Source organism: Typopeltis vanoorti, chromosome 19, assembly GCF_054136105.1.
Source record: "Typopeltis vanoorti isolate ZY-2024b chromosome 19, IOZ_Tvanoo_1.0, whole genome shotgun sequence".
NCBI lineage: Eukaryota > Metazoa > Arthropoda > Arachnida > Uropygi > Thelyphonidae > Typopeltis > Typopeltis vanoorti.
Genome location: NC_143567.1, coordinates 35,322,236 through 35,343,555, shown reverse-complemented (window position 1 = coordinate 35,343,555; position 21,320 = coordinate 35,322,236). Strand labels below are relative to the sequence as shown.

Below are 21,320 nucleotides of genomic sequence, written 5' to 3'. Positions count from 1 at the left end.
TCTTCTGCTGACAGCCAAGTTTCACTAATGCCTACAACTTTTGGTGAGATTGCACTGACTAATGCCAAAAATTCTTCCCTCTTATTTCGAATGCTTCTTGCATTTGTATACAAAAATTGCAGATTTCCTTTAGTTCTTGTATCAGCTTTAGAACTGATATACATGTCACTAATTTCAGTAGTCCCCTGCCGATTTTTATTCCCTCTATTCTGCAATTTATTCTGTGAATAAGGATCAACAAATATACAATCACTGTTAAGTTTCTTCCTCTTACACTCAACCTTTTCAATTTTAGTTTCCCCGCCCAATTACTTCAACTTGTTCAGAAAACAGTAACTTCTTCAAATGCTTATGATCTTCCATGTTCAGATGCAACCCATCTCTTGCATACAGCTGTCTTTTGCCTTCAAACACACTCCAGATATCAACAAATTCCAGATCTCTTTTTTTTTTTGCACATTCTTGCAATCATGTCATTCATTATCATCGCTTGTCTACTTAACTCATAATTGTCAAAACGAGGCAGCACACACACTATCCTCCCATTGAAACTTTTCTTCTTCACGATATCTTATAATGTTCTTAAATCTTTTGCTACCCGATTTATACTACCACTCAGGTCATTTGTATCCACCATAACTGTCATCTTTTCTGCATCGTGCCCTCTCTTTTTTGCTAAATCCACTCTCTATTGTTCCACCAGCCAAGCACTCCTCAGGCATACTGCTCTTCATACCCTTAATCATAGAATCACCATATATTTTACCACTCATAACTTCATTCAAGTCCAAGCAAGCATCACTCACAACCTCATTTTCTGTGCTATTCAGCATGACTCTCCCAGTTTCATTACTTAATGCTCTTATACTTGCTCCCTCATTCTCACAACATTTCTTTTCTTCTAGACCTCTTTTGCTTTCATTCTGTTGACTCCCAATCACTCCCATACTTAATCCTGTTCTAGTTACTTCGGCTAGAGTAATCTCCATAGACCTAATTTCTCTATTCAACCCATTTAACTCAGTTTTAATTTCCAGAACCTCTTTACTGAGCACTTCCAATTCCTCTTGAAAAAAATGAAGGTCACTTTTCATTTTCCCAAACTCCTGCCTAAGTTCATCCACTACGGTCAAGACATTTGCCAGCACGACCGCCATGTTCACTAACGACACTCCTGTATATTAATTAATGTATGTTAATTAATTTCTGTTGACTCCCAATCACTCCCATACTATTTATTACTCCATCAATCACCAAAGACTCTCTCCCATACTTAATGTATATATATACTGTATATATATATATATATATATATGTTAAAGATACCAATCTATTTTAAACCTGGTTTTACTCCATTTCCCCAAGTCAGCAAACAGACAAACAAGTCAAGTTTGCACCTGCAAGTGTTGCAAGTCTAGCTGACCCTGCACGTAGTGCAAGACCAAGACAACTCATGGTAAAAGTAGAATAAGCTCTGATCATTAATCTTAATATTTACCCTTAATGCAAAGCACATCTCCTGGAGGAGATGTATGATGCTTTGTATTAAAGGCAAGGGGCCACTATCCAGACTGGTTTCGACCTTTATTGAGGTCTCATCAGTGGGAGCCAGGCTAGAAATACCAAGATTTTAGTAATACAGATCTTATAAGTATTTTACCAGAACAATTACCATAAGGTGTTTTAACCTTATTAAATAAAAATCTCAGGAGGAGATATAAATGTAGAAAGTATTTTACCTTGGGTATAATAAATGTTAAAGATACCAAGCTATTTTAGGTTCTGGGTAGTGGCCCCTTGCCTTTAATACAAAGCATCATAGATCTCCTCCAGGTGATGTGCTTTGCATTAAGGGTAAATATTAAGATTAGTGATCAGAGCTTATTGTACTTTTACCATGAATTGCCTCGGTCTTGCACTATGTGCAGGGTCAGCTAGACTTGCAACACTTGCAGGCACATACTTGACTTGTTTGTCTGTTTGCTGACTTGGGGAATGGAGTAAAACCAAGTTTAAAATAGCTTGGTATCTTTAACATTTATTATACCCATGGTAAAATACTTTGTACATATATATATATATATATATAAACACACACAGTGATAATATGTATATACTGAAAAGGCATTATATGTCATTTATATGCACTGTATTCTAAAATGAGCATACTGGCATTCTACTGATCTTAAATATCTAATAATTAAATTTTATTTGTCATTTTAGGTATGTCTTGGTTTAAGGAGAGACAAAGAACATGGTTAGAATCATTCTGTATCAAGGTTTTACAGCAGGGACCAATTCCTAAACATATAGCTTTTATAATGGATGGAAACCGAAGATATGCCAAAAATCTGGATATTCCAAAAGGTGATGGACACAGACATGGTTTTGAAAAACTGACAGAGGTGGGCATTGTTGTGAAACTTTTATTACTGTATTAACAGACCCCCCATGTATACATATTTGTGTAACCTATATGCAGGTTACTCATATTACACTTAATGTTTAATGACTTATCACAACAGGCAAAATAAGCAAATGTTTTCTCATATTTTTGTCTGTTTACTGAGGTATTCTCATGATTATTGCAATCAGATGCGATCACAAAGGCACACAATGCATTCATGAGCAGAAAATATTCATAATAATTATGGAACGACCAAACTACTCCTACCAAAATGTTTTTCTGGTAAGGTGGTTTTGCTTCGTGTTTCTGCATGAATGGGAGACCAAACACATAGATTACATAAATATAATTTTAATTCCATTCTCTTCAGTGAAGTAGCACCCATGAAAGTACTTATAAAAAAGTCATCGTGTAGAATCAGGACATCTATGTAAAAGCAATTGATCTTAGTTTGTAAGAGAGATGGAAATCATCTAATAACCATTAATGACTGACTTATATCTCCCATTATTTAGGGACAGTCTCTTCCATGTACTTGGGAAAGTACTGGGTGAGTATGACAGTTGGAATAAGAAATACAAAATGGATGTTAATTCTAGAGTAGAAGGTAGAAGTTTTTAGCACAATTGGAGGGATACCATCTGAACCAAGAGAACTAGTATCTAGAATATTGAGGATTTTCTAATATATTTCTAGTGAAAGATCAGAAGAGCCTGTTCAGAGTTATTCAGTCAGGGTATAGTGCTAGGTGATTGTCCTTGCTTATCTAAACAGGTGTTGCAGGAGGAGGAGAATGATTATGAGGTCTGTCTGGATGTTAGATGTGAGATTGGTAGAACCATAGAACAGAATCCATTTGAGCAAGAGGCAAGGTTCTTCCATTTGGAACTTTCAAGGTCTCCAATTTGGGTTCTTTGATAATTTTTGATCATTGGTGATCATTAGTGTGAGCTGTACTGTAGGCAGATTGCAGCAAAGCTGTTTTTTTTTTTTTTCTAGGTTACAACCCTATCACATATTAATACCATGGGTTGGTTAAGGATTAAATACTCTGGAAACTGTGCTCTATAGATCAACCATGGAACTTTTTTAAACCACTTAAAGCCTACAGTAAGCATGGTAATGGTGGTCTCACACTGGATGATGAAATTCATCGAACACCTTCAGCATCTATGATGTGCCAAATTTTTATCTTTTACTGCTTTGGCACACTTGTTGGAGAACTAAGGCCTGAACAGTGACCCTGGGTTTTGTGTAGGATGCTGGAGAAAACTATGATTCCAACAAGTATTATTTCAATAATACTTTCTAGAATAAATAACTGAGTTATTCAGTCAGAGCAGGTGTTTGGGTGGGAAGAATAAAAACAGTAATGAGAGTGTGAAAAAGAAATGTAGACATTTTGGTGGTCATCTCAGTTGGTATCATTGTGCTAAAGGACACAAAGATGAGATCAGATGAGTGGAGGTTGATTTGAAAAAGAAAACCTGGATAAGAATTGCCCAGAGGAGAGTAAATATGCATAGTATGGCTGTAAGGAGAGGTGTGTCAAGAGTGTTGGGAGAATAATAAGAATATTCTAGTTAGTATGGGAACAGTTTGGAGTTAAATTATTATTATTATTATTATTATTATTATAAGTCAGTGGAGTCAAAAGACTTATTGGCAGTGTCCAGGTGGAGGGTCCCACTGTCAGACATTGATCAACAGATGTATGGACCATGCCTTAAATGCATTCAGCATCTCTGATTTAACACACACTCTCAAGTAATGTATTCCAATCATTCACCACTATTCCCCACAAGAAACCTAGTACTAAACCCATCTGCACTCATACCTAGTTCTAACCCCCCCCCATTCTGGGAAGGGTTATTAGTAATAGTGCGGATGTGGTAACCCTGCAAGAGGATTTGAATAAGCTAGACACATGGGCAAATGAATGGGGTTGTTGGTTTAATGCAGCAAAATGATAGGTCTTGAGGTTTGGGACACATCGATGGGATGCTGCATACTCTTATTGGAGGAACTATACTGGAGGAAGTAGGGGAGACAAGAGATCTGGGGTTGATGATTGAGAGAAACCTGAAATTTAGGGGACATATTGCAAAGGTGGTGAAGGTAACACAGAGGATTGCTGCAATAATGAGAAGGACGCTGACCAGCAGAGATAAAAGAGTTATCATTCCGTTGTATAAGACTCTGATCAGCCTACACTTAGACTATTGTTCACAGATTTGGTCCCCAGGATTTGAAGGGGATAAATTAACTGTGGAAAGGGTACAAAGGTAGATAACAAAGATGGTGTCGGGACTGTACAATGTTAGTTATGAGGATCAGCTGAAGATATGTGGACTGCAGAGTTTGGTGGATAGAAGAAGGAGAGGTGATATGATTGAGACTTTTAAGCTGTTGAGAGGTGGTTATAGTGTTGACACTCGGGAGTTTTTTCACTTGGTTGAAGGAGTGATGACAGGAAGGCCATCCCTGGAAGTTATGAAAGGAAACTGTGAGCAAGAGGGTGAGGAGTAGTTTCTTTGCATGGAGGGTGGTTGAACCATGGAATGCATTGCCTGATAGAGTGATGAGAGCGAGAACAGTCAATGAGTTTAAGGAGTGGTATGATAGACTTTGTGTTTCCTAAGAGGGATCTCCCACGATGAGTCTTGATAGACTTTGTGTTTCCTAGGAAGGACATCCTGCGATGAGGCCTGAATAATAATAATAATAATGATAATTAATAATAATAATTATTATTATTATTCAGGCCTCCATGGAGTCAAAAGACTCATCGCAGGAGGTCCTTCCTAGGAAACACAAAGTCTATCAAGACTCATCGTGGGAGATCCCTCTTACGAAACACAAAGTATATCATACCACTCTTTAAACTCATTGACCGTTCTCACTCTCACCACTCTATCAGGCAATGCATTCCATGGTACCACCACCCTCCATGCAAAGAAACCACTCCTCACCCTCTTGCTCACAGTTTCTTTCGTAACTTCCAGGGATGGCCCCTTGTCATCACACCTTCCTGCTGTTCAAACCAAGCGAAAGAACTCCCCAGTGTCAACCCTGTAACCACCTCTCAACAGTTTAAAAGTCTCAATCATATCTTCTATTCACCAAACTCTGCAGTCCACATTCCCTCAGCCGATCCTCATAACTAACATTGTAGAGTCCTGAAACCATCTTTGTCATCTATAATTCATCTAATAATGAGAGATGGCTACTGTTTCTTTCCCTTCTTACTCCTTTCTTTGAAAATATCTTTTACACATTAATATGATAATAATCCTTACTATTTTATATGTCCAAGTCATATCACCTCCCTTCTCCTCCTGCAATTCTCTTGATTCTGTAAATTGCATTTACTCAACCTTTGTTCCTATCCAACATTCCTGAGACACCAGTAGCCCCCCCCCCCTTTCAGTAATTTTACAAAGAATATGTTATCTGGAATTTTTCCACAAAAATAAAGTATCATATATTAGAATAAGAAACTATTTTTATTATTTTCTAAGCTAATTTTGTGAAATTTTTTTTGTTTCACTTGATCAGAATAATTACACGCATAAACTAGAAAACAACTAATAACTGTTAACAACTCTAGTGAAAATATTTGAACATGGATAACAATAGAAGGTATTCAATTAATATCATGCTGGCTGCTTGTTCATGAATTTCTGTATACTACTGGTATATCCAAGTGTGTGTGTGTCGTGATGAATTAATGAAGACCAAACTTCATTACTTCAAGTTTGTTCTTCACTAATTAATTACGACATGTTTGAATCTACCAGTAGTATAACTGTTAGATCCGTGATCTAAACTTGATGTAATCAAGTTTGGTCTTGACTAATTGATCATGATACACTTGGATCTACCAATAGTATACAGCAATCCACGAATGAGCAGCCAGAATGATATTGATTGCATGCCTTCCATTGTTATGCATGTTCAAATATTTTTGTTACAGTTGTTAACAGTTATTAATTGTTTTCTAGTTTATTTGTTTAATTATTCTAATGAAGTGAAACAAAAGAATGTCACGAAACTAGTTGAGAAAATAATAAAAATAGTTTCTTATTCTATGTGATACTTTTGGGGAAAAATACCAGTCACAATATTCTTTGCATGTCCTCTCTCCACAGAAACCTTCACAACAGCATTTCACTCTTTTTAAACCCAGGTGAGTGACTAAATCCTTGCCCAGAAATCTATATGTGGTGTGATCAAGGCCTTATACAAAGAAATCATAACCTACTTACTTCAACATCTTAGTGTTCGCAGTGTTATTGTCATAATCTGTTGCGTTGTTTTCACAGTTTTAGCAGTCTGTTCCTCAATTTTAAATCCACCACTCTAAATCCCTTATATCTTCCACTTCCTCTAAGACATTCCCACCAATTCTATTCATTAATTCCATCTTTGTGTCTTGAATTTTAAAACCTTACACTTTACAACAATGAACTGGTAACCCCATTCACTTCCTGCTCACTTAGTCTGTGCAAGTCCTCTTGTTAAGCCACCATCTACTTTATTCCTCGAAGATCTTCTAAACTTTGTATGATCTGCACACAACTGATATCCCCATTCAGACCTTTCCCAACATCATTAACAAATTAATCAACTGTCTCAGAATACATACACATGCACCTGTAGTGACTTTGGAAAATACCATAAAACACTCAATAATCTGCCAAATATTTAAAAGAAAAAATTAACAGATTTTTTAAACTGTAAACAAATTAACGGGGAAAATTGAAAGATCAGTGATCTTTCCATTTTCTTCTGAGTAGTCAATTATGATATATCTTCCACTTCCTCTAAGACATTCCCACCAATTCTATTCATTAATTCCATCTTTGTGTCTTGAATTTTAAAACCTTACACTTTACAACAATGAACTGGTAACCCCATTCACTTCCTGCTCACTTAGTCTGTGCAAGTCCTCTTGTTAAGCCACCATCTACTTTATTCCTCGAAGATCTTCTAAACTTTGTATGATCTGCACACAACTGATATCCCCATTCAGACCTTTCCCAACATCATTAACAAATTAATCAACTGTCTCAGAATACATACACATGCACCTGTAGTGACTTTGGAAAATACCATAAAACACTCAATAATCTGCCAAATATTTAAAAGAAAAAATTAACAGATTTTTTAAACTGTAAACAAATTAACGGGGAAAATTGAAAGATCAGTGATCTTTCCATTCTTCTGAGTAGTCAATTATGATATATGGAAGTGAAATATGGACTTTAACTTAAAAATTAACCCACAAGTTGACTACTCAGAAGAAAATGGAAAGGTCACTGATTGGTATTACTATGATAAAGAGCCAAAAGGCTATTTTTCCGGTGACATAAATTAAGTTAAGGGATAATAAATCCCGTATTATTTTACAGCTGGGTACGAAAATCGAAATCTAAGAGTTTCATGCTGAAGAACTATTGGCGAGTCCAAGCGTAAGTCATCACTTGGGTAATACAACACTAGGCAACTCGTGTCAAAGGTGGAGCAAGCTCCTTCACTATCCTTAATATTTTCTCATAATGTAAAATGCAGCTCCTCGGAGATGTATTACTGTTTTACATTATGAGGAGAGGTCACTACCCAGACTGGTTTTGACCTTTATTGAGGTCTCATCAGTGAGTAGGTAGACGCTGGAATATCAAGGTTTAAGTGAACCGAACTTACATATACTCCTCCTAATGAATTACCAGACTGGTGTACCCATATATTATTATTACTACGATAAAGAGCCAAAAGGCTATTTTTCCGGCGACATAAATTAAGTTAAGGGGATAATAAATCCTGTATTATTTTACAGTCGGGTACGAAACTCAGAGATCGAAATCTAAGAGTTTCATGCTGAAGAACTATCGGCGAGTCCAAGCATAAGTCATCACTTGGGTAGTACAACACTACGCAACTCGTGTCAAAGGTGGAGCATGCTCCGTCACTATCCTTAATATTTTCTCATAATGTAAAACGCAGCTCCTCGGAGATGTATTACTGTTTTACATTATGAGGAGAATTCACTACCCAGACCAGTTTCGGAAAAATAGCCTTTTGGCTCTTTATCGTAATAATAATAATATATGGGTACACCGGGCTGGCAATTAGGAGGGGTATATGTAAGTTCGGTTCACTTAAACCCTGATATTCCAGGGTCTACCTACTCACTGATGAGACCTCAATAGAGGTCGAAACCAGTCTGGGTAGTAACCTCTCCTCATAATGTAAAACAGTAATACATCTCCGAGGAGCTGCGTTTTACATTATGAGAAAATATTAAGGATAGTGATGGATCTTGCTCCACCTTTGATGCGAGTTGCCTAGTGTTGTACTACCCAAGTGATGACTTACGCTTGGACTCGCCAATAGTTCTTCGGCATGAAACTCTTAGATTTCGATCTCCGAGTTTTGTACCCGGCTATAAAATAATACGGGATAGTAATAACTTGGTATTACTATACAAAATAGAAAGTGTCATACTCAGATTAGAGCTCAGACCAGGGTGAGAGACATTTTAACAACAATCGAAAGATTCAGGTGGTGATGGGTAGGTCATATTGCAAGAAGTAATACCCAAAAATGGACAAAGATGATATCTGAATGGTAAATGAAAGATGGAAAGAGAGCTATAGAAAGACCAAAGGGATGCTGTGAGGATAAGATTAAAGAGATGACTGGAACTCAAGTGGCATAGAAAAGCTCAAGATAGACTGGAGGATTTTGGCAGAGGCCTTCATCCAGCAGGGCAAAGAAAACAGATGATGCTGATGCTGATCAGTAACTATGTTCAGAATATATTCACTTCTACTCTTTGTAGATTATTTTCCAAACAGGTATTGTATGGCACCATTCACATCTGTATGATATACACACTAACCTATTATTTATTAAATAACCATAGTACATCTGCTGTGGTCACTTGGTTAGTATCACTAGTTATCCTTCCTTAATTATTATTATTCCCTATATTTACCACATAGTGAAAGTTTTCTTGGATTTCTTGGCATGACTAGCCAACCTACTAGAGTTTTCCGACATTGTCTAATTTTGCTCTTCATCCATTTCACTCCTATGTTCTTTCTTTGCCTGACCCCTGTTATACAGTTATCTGTAGATAGGACTTATTTTGCCTATTTGTTGAAAGTTTTTTCACTTGGTTATAAATTAAATTAAAGTTTTCAAGAAGTAATATTCTTGTTTAATCCTTTATTCAAGTGTAAGCAAAACAAAGTTTGTTCATGAAGTATCTTCATGACTAGGCTACTTGGAGGTCAGTGACTTTACATTAATCGCCTTAGTATATATGACTTTTGCATTACTTCAACCTTGGTATCTCTTCTGGGTCTGACTCTCACTGATGATACCTCATTAACGGTCAAAACTGGTCTGGGTAGTGGCCCTTCCCATGCATAGCATTATACACACCCGAAAGAATGTGTACTTTGCATTATGGGATACCAAGGCAATTAATGTGGAGTCATTGGCCTCTATATACAAGTAGTTTAGTCATGAAGATACCTCACATGCAAACTTTGTTTTACTTACAATTGGATAAAGGATTAAACAAGAATGTAATTTCATGGCATCTTTAATTTATTTTGCTGTCTTTTCTTTGCTTTCCTTCATCCTAACCTTTTGCACTTGTCCATTCTTATCCGCCAAACTTTTCATCTCACTATGCATATTTTTCATTTCACTTCTCATTATAACCAACTCATTTTTCAAGTCTTGCATCCTGGAAATTACACTATCTGTCAATCTATCATTTGTTTCTTTTGTTTCCTCATTCTAAATTTCCTTTGCTTCTACAGTGTCATTCATGCTTTTGTTTCTCAAGCCTTAATTTCTTTCACTTCTATAGTCCCACTCTCTTCCATCCTGTGATTTATACAGTCATTTACTCCTGCAGCTGCTCATTCAATTCATACAGTCGTTTGCTCCTGCAGTTATGCATTCTTTCATTCTATCTGCCAGTTTTGCATTTTCCAATAACTCGTAGTCCAAACAGAATATCACACTTTCAACATATCCATTTATCAAGGAGAACTGATAGGTATTATGACAATAATGGTTAATATTATTATTATCATTACTCCAAGACCTCATGGAGTCAAAGACTCATCTGGGAGGTCGTTTTATCACACACACATCTCATCATACCATGTCTTAAACACACTCAAACTCCTTGCAGACACCACACTCTCAGGCAAGGCATTCCAATCATTCACAACTCTACATTACGAAATCCTGCCTCTTACTCCCCTACTCACACCCTCTTTACACAGTTTCCAGGGATGACCTCTGGTTCTTCCCCGATCTCCCACTGGTCTCTGTAGAACTTCTCCACCATTGATTATATAACAACCCCTTACCAACTTGTAGGTCTCTATCATATATCCCCTCTTCCTCCTCTTCACCAGAATCTGCAAATTACATCTTCTCGATCTTTCCTCATACTCAACATTCCAGAGGTCAGAAACTACCTATACAAACACAACAGCTCATTTCTGCATCTACAGCTAGTTCCACTGATACCACTCACTTGATGTGATCTCTCCATGCTCGACTGGGGCCATTTTAGAACCCTTTTTAATTCCAACTGTTTCCTCTTGATCCCTGGTCATCCCATTCCTTTCCTGCCTGCACATGCTCTCACCTCCTCTTGGAGCATCCATCTTTCTCACACTGTGTACCCCTGTCCACCCCGTTTCCCTGCTCCTCTTGCACACCCATTCTCTCATTTTCTGTACTCATACCACTCACTTCCCCATTCATATCCACTTCTTCAATCTCTCCTGTCTTACGCTCCTGCTCTTCCACATCACTCCCCCTCTTGATCTGATTTATTCTCTCTATTCACTTCTCTACCTTCCAGCAACAGTCTCTCCAAATGGCTCAGTCCATAACCACTCAAATGCAGTCCATCGCTCCCATACAGCTCACTTCGTCCCTCAAACTCATTCCACACATTAACAAACTGTACTCCCATCTCCTCAGCGCATATGATTCATAATCCTTGCTCTCCGCCTCATTTCACCACAGTCATACCTAGGCAACACACTGACTACCCTTCCTGTCACACTATTTTCTTTTATCCTTCCAAGCAGCCTCCTGATATCCATTCTGACTTGCTCTTCGTCATCTCTCAAATCATGTACCAATTAATACTATTAACTCTTTTGCTCGCTCCCGCCTCATATCCAATGCCTCAATCAGTCTACTCATTTTATGCCTGGAAAACATACCTTGTACATTCTATCCTCCAGCACACCTTTAATAATGGAGTCGCCGTACAACGCCACTCGCTCGTCTTTCGTTAACTCTTTCATGCCATCATGATTTATTTTAATAGTTTTGACCTGAATTATCTTAATTTCATTCCGCATCCATTTCATTTCTTACCTCATCCAATCCAATTCAACTTCCGAATCTTGCGGCACATTCTCTCTATCATTCAATCTTTCTAACTTTCTAACTCTCGACCCTCTCTTCTCACTTTCACTCTCATTCATCTTTCTTTGTTTCCGTACTTTCAGTCCAACATGCGTCCAACTTTCGCCATCGTTCATTCTTTTTTTTTTATCATTCATTCTTTTGATTTCTACGTCACGCCATTTCTAGTTTCATTCGTTCTTCAATTTTGTTTCCTTCCGCCGCTCGTGCCTCACTTTCGTCCCTTTTAACATCTGTTATGGTTTTCAAATTGCTCTTTTTCTTTTTTACTGATTTTTTAACATTTTTTCGCCTCTCTTTCTCACCATCCTTCTCTTTCAAACGTGCACTCAATTTCCCCACGACATTCTCGTTACTAACACTTTCTGTCATCAATTTCATATTTGCATTCATCAGTTCCTTGTTCAGGTCACACTTCGCACACACTCTTCTTCCATCCATGCTAAACATCCACAAATCATTTATGTAATTGAAAGAATACATATAACAGCCCTCACACTTAACGAAATGACTGAAATCTAAATTAAAATCATGGAATGACAATGCTGCCACCATTTTTTTATCCTGCAGGTTACTAGGTCTAATAATAACGATTTCGTAATGAAGTTTTGGCAAGAAAAATCCCCCACACTAATAATACCCATAGCATACAATGTTTACAGCCGCTCTTACTCAAACAATTACGCATATATACTTAATTATTCCTAGAATAACTTATCTCAATCAGGAGCTCTTCGTAGACACGTCCACAGTGCTTGGCTCACTAGCGCCCTCTCCTAGTAAGAAAGGCCTCCACTCCATGAAGATGTCTGAAAATAATATGTTCACTGTCTTCTCTCTCATACTTTTCTGCTGCACACTCTCTAACATTAACCTCAGGTCTCTTGCTGCCTTTCAGATCATTCATACCAATCATCACATCCACATTCTCACTTTGTTTCATTGCGATAGTCAAACTCTCTATCATTCCTCAAAGCAAGCACTCCTCTAACATTGTATTCTTCACATTGCAAATTATTAAATCTTAATTCCAGCAGATCCATTCATCCCTTGTTCACTCACACCTGTCACTCTCTTCTGATATTCTCCATCTTCTTCTCTCACTTACCTGCCTTACCTTAATCTCTGTATCCCTTGCTCTTGTACTCATTTAACTCCTTGTCATGTCTTTCTTTTTCCTGGTTCTCTCTTTCTCACACTTTCTCTCACTTCTACTCTTGTTCTCTTGACATATGTTACCTTACAAGTCTCCTTATTGTGTAAGAATGTAGCTAGTAGGTGTTATAGTGATGCATTTGTTGTAAGGTATTGTTTGTAGTGAGAGTGGATTAAAAATGTAGCCATGCGGATAAATCCTTTGTATTTAGTGATTCAGTCAAAATCTACCTAAAAATAGCTGCAAAATTATTTAAAATTATTATAGTTATTTAATAAAATAATTTAACTAATTTAAAGCTTTTGTGTGGGCATCAAACACTTCATCAGGGAAAACAACCATGTAGAAAGAAATGTCTGACGAAAAGGCAGTTTGGTAGTAAAATTAGCAAGTAAACATTAATACTTTGGAGTTCAAGTTATTTGCATTTTTTTTTTCCCACAGGCCTTAGACTGGATGTTATCTTTAGGAGTTACAGAAGCAACATTCTATACTTTTAGTATAGAAAATTTCAAAAGACCTCAGGAAGAAGTTGATATACTGATGGAAATGGCTCGAGAGAAGTTTAAAAAATTGCTAGAAGAGAAGTAAGTTAATGGAAATAGGTAACTGGCATGGACGTATTTAAACAATAACATCATTGTAAGACTGTTTATTATTATTACCCAAGACCTCCCATGGAGTCAAAGACTCATCTAGGAGGGCTTTATGCTTTTGTGCTTTATGCTATCTAGGAGGGCTTTATGCAATTTATGCTTTATGTTTATTTATTTATTTTTTTCTGATCTGTAAGTACTTATTATACATTTGAGCCATCAATATATTAATTTTATATCTCTCGTCTCTTTTCTTCTATAACCGCTGGCAACTTTTGATAAATCTTTTCAGTTTGTTCTCGCATTTCCTTATGTGAAAACAGTTTCTTTTTTAGATCTGTAAGTAGTTATTATTTACTTTTTACTTATTACTTATTATTATTACTATTATTTTTTTAAAATTTAATTTCTAGTTTTTGTGAGATTATTTTGTGTTGCACAGTTGACTATCACCGGAGCAAACGCTTTGTATCAAACTTTCATCTTTCATTATAATAACTGATGCATTCAGAAAAGGAAAAACTCGGTTTCAAAATTAGTGGTAGTCATGGGCACAAATGACTTAGTTGGGGAGAAAAAGAATGTTGATAGGGACCTGAGGAAGTTGTTGCAGCAGGTAAAGAAGAATAGTAGTGTTGGGAAAGTTGTATGTGTGTTGCCTAGATATGACGACAGTGAATTGAGAAGAAGAGTAGAGATAATGAATAGTAAGATGGCTGAGTTGTGTAAGGCAAAGGGGATTCAATTTGTAAATCTATGGAATGAATTTGAAGGGAAAGTGGAATTGTTTAAAGCTGATGGATTACATTTGAATGGGTTTGGTGTTGGGCATTTAGAAAGTCTGTTGTTTTCTGAGAAGGCACAGAGTCAAAAAGTTAATATAGTAAATGATCACTTCTTGTGAAGCAGGATAGCACAACAAATAAATGGATTGTATGACAGCAGGAAGATGGATATGAGGTGTGGTTGCAGCAGCACAAGATGATGGAATGCATAAAAGTTAGGATCAGACAGGTAGGAATGGGAATCAGAGTCAGGACCAGGGAAGCAGGAGGGATCAGGCCAAAGAGAGAGAGAGAGAGAGAGAGAGAGATGTGGTATAGCAGCTAGAATGTTGGTGCTGGTTGGAGCCTCCATAGCTCATTCGATATAGATGAAGCCCTTTGGTTAGAAAGACCTGGGTTCGATTCCCGTCAGTGACGTGAGGAACCTTTATCTGGTCTCTTTTGAATAAAGGTGAATTAGCCGGGGGGGGGGGAGTCACCCGGAAAGTCAGGGTTTTTGTCCTCCAGAACATGCAAAACTGGCCCCGTGAACACACATAGATTACAGTCATGAATACATCCCAGCCATATGCTGGTCCTGAGCCCAGATAAAATTGGGGGTTGGAGAAAGCAATGGTGAACTACCCAGTAAAAATCCCACCAGGAATACTTTGTGGGCAATGCCTACAAAGTCACCTACAGTTGTAAATAAGTGAAAGGGAAACTAGAGAGGTGTTAGTAGAATGGCCTCAAACACACAGGGATTGTTATGTTTATATACAAACGTAAGGAGTATTTGAAACAAGAGAGCTGAGTTTGTTGCATTGATTGAGTCGGTATGCCCAAAGATAACTGAATAAGTGAAATTCGGTTGTCCGAGGAGGATGTGATGTCAGAAATAGAATTAGAAGAATACATAATTTTCTGGAAGGATAGAAATGTGAAAAGAGGAGGCGGGGGGGAGTGCTGTTAATGATTGCAGAGGAATTGTGTCTGCAAAGTGTGGAAATTGATAGTACATGCACAGATTTTGAATTTTTGTGATGTTAAGTTGAAATAAACAGGTTAGTATATCTGATAGGATGCTTTTATAGGCCAGAGAATGCAGAGAATACTGATTATGAAATGTTTAGGTAAATTAGTTGGGCATGTAAAAAGAAGGTGATCCTGATGGGAGACTGAGATGACATGAAACTGATCTCTGACATGAGACTTCTCTTATCAGATTTATTCCAGATACAATCTCATAGATGTACTGTTTCCTCTTTGTGACTCTTTGACAAGTATTTTCACGGGCAGTTTTGCCAAATGGGTTGACACCATTCCTCCACTTTCCTTCATTAACACACAAGCAGCTACTGGTCAACATTTACTCACTGTCTAGCTCCAAACATACTGAACTAACTTCTCATCCTCCTCTTTCACACCTTCTGCCTCTGTGCCCTGGTACAGTCTTCTCCATACATTTTCCCCTAAGGATTACAACCTTCAGTTCTTATAAAAACATATTAACAAATTCCTTCTCGCTTCTTGACCACTTAGCCTCACAAACACTGATGTGCTATGTCTTACAATCTTTCATGTGTGGAATTGCAAGATCTGTAGCATACGAATCCCACTGAGATTATGGATGTTCGTGAATGTATTTTTATTTTCTTGACCTCTATGGGGTCACGACTCATTAAATTAAAAAAATAAATAAAAATACATTCACGAACATCCATGATCTCAGTGGGATTCAAATCTAAAAGATGTTGGAAAGCTAATGTGCCATCCACTGGCCCAACAAGACTAGAAAAAAAATGATAAATTTTCACTTAATATTTTCAAATTCATTTAGCTGTTGCTTTAGCAGCCAAATGTATTTTAAATATTAAGTGAAAATTTAAAAAAAGTGAAAAAATCAAGCAAAGCTCCACAGACATAATTCTATACTAAAGAAAATTATTATAACCAACTTCACAAAAACAAACTATTCTTTGGTCCCTGCAACTTTACAAGCTGTAGTGTGAATATTTTGTAAAATATTAAAATAAGTTTTGTACAATATTTCATACAAAGTGTACAATGTAATTTTTTGTCTGGAAGCTGTATAAGAAGGATGTGAGAAAAAGAGTAAGGAATAAGTGTTTTTCATGGCTGCTGCAGGTGATTGGAATGTGTTATGTGAGAGTGTGGTGAATGCAGAACCATTGAATGCATTTAATGCATGAGCATGATTTGATGAATTATGTGTAGGACAGTGGAACTTTCCATGGGGATGATGATAATGATAATATTGAAGTAATAAAAAAATTACATAAATGTATTTTCCTTCTTTTGAGTATAGGGACAAAATTGTCAAGTATGGTGTGCGTCTCCAGATTTTTGGTAATCTCAGTCTAATTCCACTTGATCTCCAAAAGTTAATTGCTGAATTAGTGTTGCTCACCAAATCCCTTAACAGGTGAGGTAATTTTCTTTATAGGATATTTGATTTCATTTTTTTATTGTGCTGTTTATGTATGTGAATATTATAAAAAGAGAGGATGATAGAAATTTCTTTGACATCTCTGAAATATTTTTGCAGATGAATGATATATTCTTGAACAAACTAATGTGAACACATATATATATTTACATTTCATAGTATAGTATGTTATTTCATGTACTTTATGTTCCCTACTTTTAGCTTTAATAATCTTTATTTGTAATTTTTATGGCATTAAATGTATGAGTTTATTGCAGATGTCATTAAGCAAATGTCCAATTTATGAGTGCTTAGCAGATGATGACATTAGTTAGTTCATCTTGGGCAAAGGTCATAGGCATTAGGAAGACTTGGTTGAAGAGAGCGAGAGAGAGAGAATGCAATGAGTGGAAGGAATGGAGGGAAGGGATTTTACTAATGACAGCAGAAGAATTGAAGCCAAACAGTGTGGGAGTGCATTATATTTGACAAGTTATATTGCTTAATCTTTTATCCAAGTATAAGCAAACAAAGCTTGCACATGCAGTAACTTCATGACTTGTATATAGAGGCAGCTTACTTCACATTGAGATATTGTTAAAGTGCAAAAATACCTCTCTCAAAACTCTGAATGATCTACAGCACCATTTCTCAACCTTTATAGTCACAAAATACTTTCATCTCACAATATATTAACAGCACTACCGGCCAAGGTGGATAAATAGTGAGACTGAATTGCACTTCTTATCCATGTTATTCAATAGGTGTTACAGAATTGTATCCAGATTTAGTTGGACGTCTATAGGCGTCCTGGCCGGTTAATGAGATGCTTATAATTAATGTTCAATGGCTGTTATTTTTGAAAACAAAATAAAAATATACATATAAAAGTTATAAAATGTCAAAAATTAAAGCTGTATTCTATATTTGAAAACTGACTGACTGTTTTTCCCTTTCTGACTGTAGACATTGCCCACAAAGTATTCCTGGTGAGATTTTTACAGGGTAGTCACCATTGCTTTCCCTAAGTCCCCAATTTTATCCAGGCTCGGGATCATTATATGGCTGGGACATATTCATGACTGTAATCCACGTGTGTTCAGAGGGCCAGTTTGCCTGTTCTGGAGGATGACCCCCCCCACCTCCATATGAGATCGGCTAACTCACATTTAGTCGAAAGAGACCAGATAAAGGTTCCTCACATCACTGATGGGAATTGAACCCAGGTCTTTCTTACCAAAGGGCATCGTCTATACTGACTGAGCTACAGAGGCTCTTATGAAAACTTATGCACATAAATTATTATTATTATTATTAACATCTGACCTCTGTGGAGTCACAGACTCATCATGGGAGGTAAACACCATCATACACAAAGTTCATTCAACTGTGCCTTAAACTCATTCAGTGGGTTGACCTTCACAGCACACTCAGAATGCATTCCACTCACCAACCACTCTCCATGCAAAGAATCTACTCCTCACTTCTCTGCAATAAAAAGACAAAGACGATGAAAATAGGTAGAATCATTGAAAATGTCAATTGTGTTGTGAATGGAGAACCTGTGGAACAAGTAAAACATTTCAGCTACTTAGGCACGATTTTTAGTGAAGATGGTAAATTAAATATGGAAATAGACAGCAGAATCAACAAAGCTGGTATGGTAGGAAGTCAATTGAATAAATTCATATGGAATAAGAAAGAAATTAGTCGGAACACTAAATTAACTGTATACAAGACAGTGTTCAAACAAGTTTTAACTTATGGATTTTAGAGCTGGGTCAGAAGTAAAACCCTTGACCAAAGACTAGAGACCGCAGATATGAGAGTCCTGAGAAAGATTAGAGGCGTGAACAGATGGTATCAATGGCAATATCATATTAAAAACGAGGATATTAGAAAAGAACTAGACATTGTCAGCATCCAGGAATGCGTTAGCAGAGCTAATCTGAGGTGGTATGGTCACTTAAACAGAATGGGTGAGGAACGATTTCTCTTCATACTCCATATTTCAAAGACTGCTTACCACCTTTGTGAATCCTTTCTGAACCTTTTCTAATATATCCTCATCACCATGAAAACTCACTGACCAAATCTGTGCACCATAATCCATATGAGGCCTGATCAAGGCCTTATACAATGGCATCATAACCTCTTTATTTCTGCATGTCAGGATCCTCTGCATCATTGCCATTATCCGATGTTATGCCTTCACAACTTGTGCAATGTGGTGCCTGAATTTCAGGTCCTTGTCCACCATTGCTCTCAGATTTCTCATCTCCTCTACCTCCTTTCAAGTTTCCCCACCAAGTGTATACTTTGCATCACATTGCTGCGTACCAAATTTCAAAACCTTACACTATGCAATATTGAACTGACAGTTCCATACTGTTGCCTACTCATACAAATAATTCAAGTCCTCCTGTAAAGCCACAACCACTGCTTGACTTTGCGTTACTCTCCTCAATTTTGCATAGTGTGCAAACAGTTGTATATCATTAATATACAAATTAAACAATAATGATCCAAATACAGACCCCCTGCAGCACACTACTAGTAACTTTCTTCTTTTGGGATACCGCAACCCCATATAAGACTTGCTAATACCTATCTGATAGCCAGTCACTGATCCGACTCAGAAGTCTGTTATCCAATCCAATCCGTCTGAGTTTATTTAACAGCGTGTCATGTGGCAGTCTATCAAAAGCTTTTTCAAAATCTAAGTATACCACTGTATATGAATCTCCCTTGATATTTGTCATCTTGCTATAATTACTATTATTACTATTATTATTCAGGCCTCCATGGAGTCAAAAGACTCATCGTGGGAGGTCCTTCCTAAGAAACACAAAGTCTATCAAGATTCATCAAGGGGAGGCCACCCCCCTAAGAAACACAAAGTCTATCATACCACTCCTTGAAATCATTGACCGTTCTCGCTCTCACCACTCCATCAGGCAATGCATTCCATGGTTCAGCCACCCTCCATGCAAAGAAACCCTCCTCACCCTCTTGCTCACAGTTTCCTTTCAAAACTGTGAGCAAGCGGGTGAGGGAAAGTGGACTCTGCAGTCCACATTCCCTCACCCTCTTGTGGACTCTGCAGTCCACATTCCCTCAGCCGATCCTCATAACTATCATTGTACAGTCCTGAAACCATATTTGTTATCCGCCTTTGTACCCTTTCCACAGTTAATTTATCCCCTTCAAATCCTGGGGACCAAATCTGAGAACAATAGTCCAAGTGTGGTCTGATCAGGGTCTTATACAACGGAATGATAACTGTTTTATCTCTGCAGGTCAGTGTCCTTCTCTTTATTGCAGCAATCCTCTGTGTTACCTTCACCACCTTTGCAATATGTCCCCTAAATTTCAGGTTTCTATCAATCATCAACCCCAGATCTCTTGTCTCCCCTACTTACTCCAGTATAACTCCTCCCATAGACTATGCAATGTCCCATCGATGTGTCCCAAGCCTCAAGACCTATCATTTTGCTGCATTAAACCAAAACCCCCATTCATTTGCCCATCTATCTAGCTTATTTAAATCCTCTTGCAGGGCTGCCGCATCTGCACTATTACTAATAATCCTTCTCAACTTCGCATCATCTGCAAACAACTGAATATCCTCTTCCAATCCACTGACAATGTCATTGATATAAAGGTTAAACAATATAAGTCCCAGTACTGCACCCAGTGGGACCCCACTTGTAACCCTCTGCTTCCTTGAAACTGTCCCACCATACACAACTCTCTGATACCTATCGGACAGCCAATCCTGAATCCAGTTGACCAATCTGACATCCAGACCCATGTGCTGCAACTTAAATATCAGCTTATCATGTGGCACCCTGTCAAATGCCTTCGCTAAGTCTAAGAAAATTGCAGTATATGCCTTTCTCTCATCTAATGCTCTTGCAACTTTATCATAAAAGGATAGCATATTGCTAAAACAAGAGCTCCCCTTCACAAATCCATGTTGACTCTCACAGATAACATTACCCTCATTTTCCCAAGTAGTGTATACTTTCACTACTTTCTCCAAGATCTTACTAACTACTGATGACACACAAACTGGTTTATAATTAGACACTTCCAGTCTGCTACCGCCCTTATGCAATAGGCGGTAGTATCTTACCTTCCTTCCATTCCATGGGCACCTTTCCAGTAGCCAGGTTTTCATTGAAATGCCAGGTCAAAGGCACTATCAGTTCCCTAGCACATTCTCTCAAAACTCATGGTGAAATACCATCCAGTCCCACAGCTTTACTGACATCCACAGTACTCAGTATTTGAAACACACACACTCCTCCTGTACCTCTAAACCTTGAACCTGCCGTATCCCTCTAGCATTAAAACTGACTCCTCCAGGATGAAATACTCCAATAAAGTGGTCATTGAACACTGATATCCTCTGCATCAGTCACTCCATTCCCATTTTTATCCCACAATATCATTCTTCCACAGT

At 37.5% G+C, this 21,320-nt stretch overlaps 1 protein-coding gene across 3 annotated transcripts in view; it reads left to right on the top strand.

Annotated features, from left to right (window-relative positions):
- The window catches only part of LOC150095993 (dehydrodolichyl diphosphate synthase complex subunit DHDDS-like), a 148,382-nt gene that overhangs the window by 42,081 nt on the left and 84,981 nt on the right, over window positions 1-21,320 (top strand). For all 3 annotated transcript variants that reach the window (XM_090409450.1, XM_090409448.1, XM_090409449.1), the window contains exons 2-4: window positions 2,224-2,405; window positions 13,488-13,630; window positions 16,733-16,849. In XM_090409450.1, coding sequence (XP_090265576.1) covers window positions 2,226-2,405; window positions 13,488-13,630; window positions 16,733-16,849 — 440 coding nt within the window. In that variant the 5' untranslated portion in view covers window positions 2,224-2,225. The remainder of the gene's footprint in view (window positions 1-2,223; window positions 2,406-13,487; window positions 13,631-16,732; window positions 16,850-21,320) is intronic.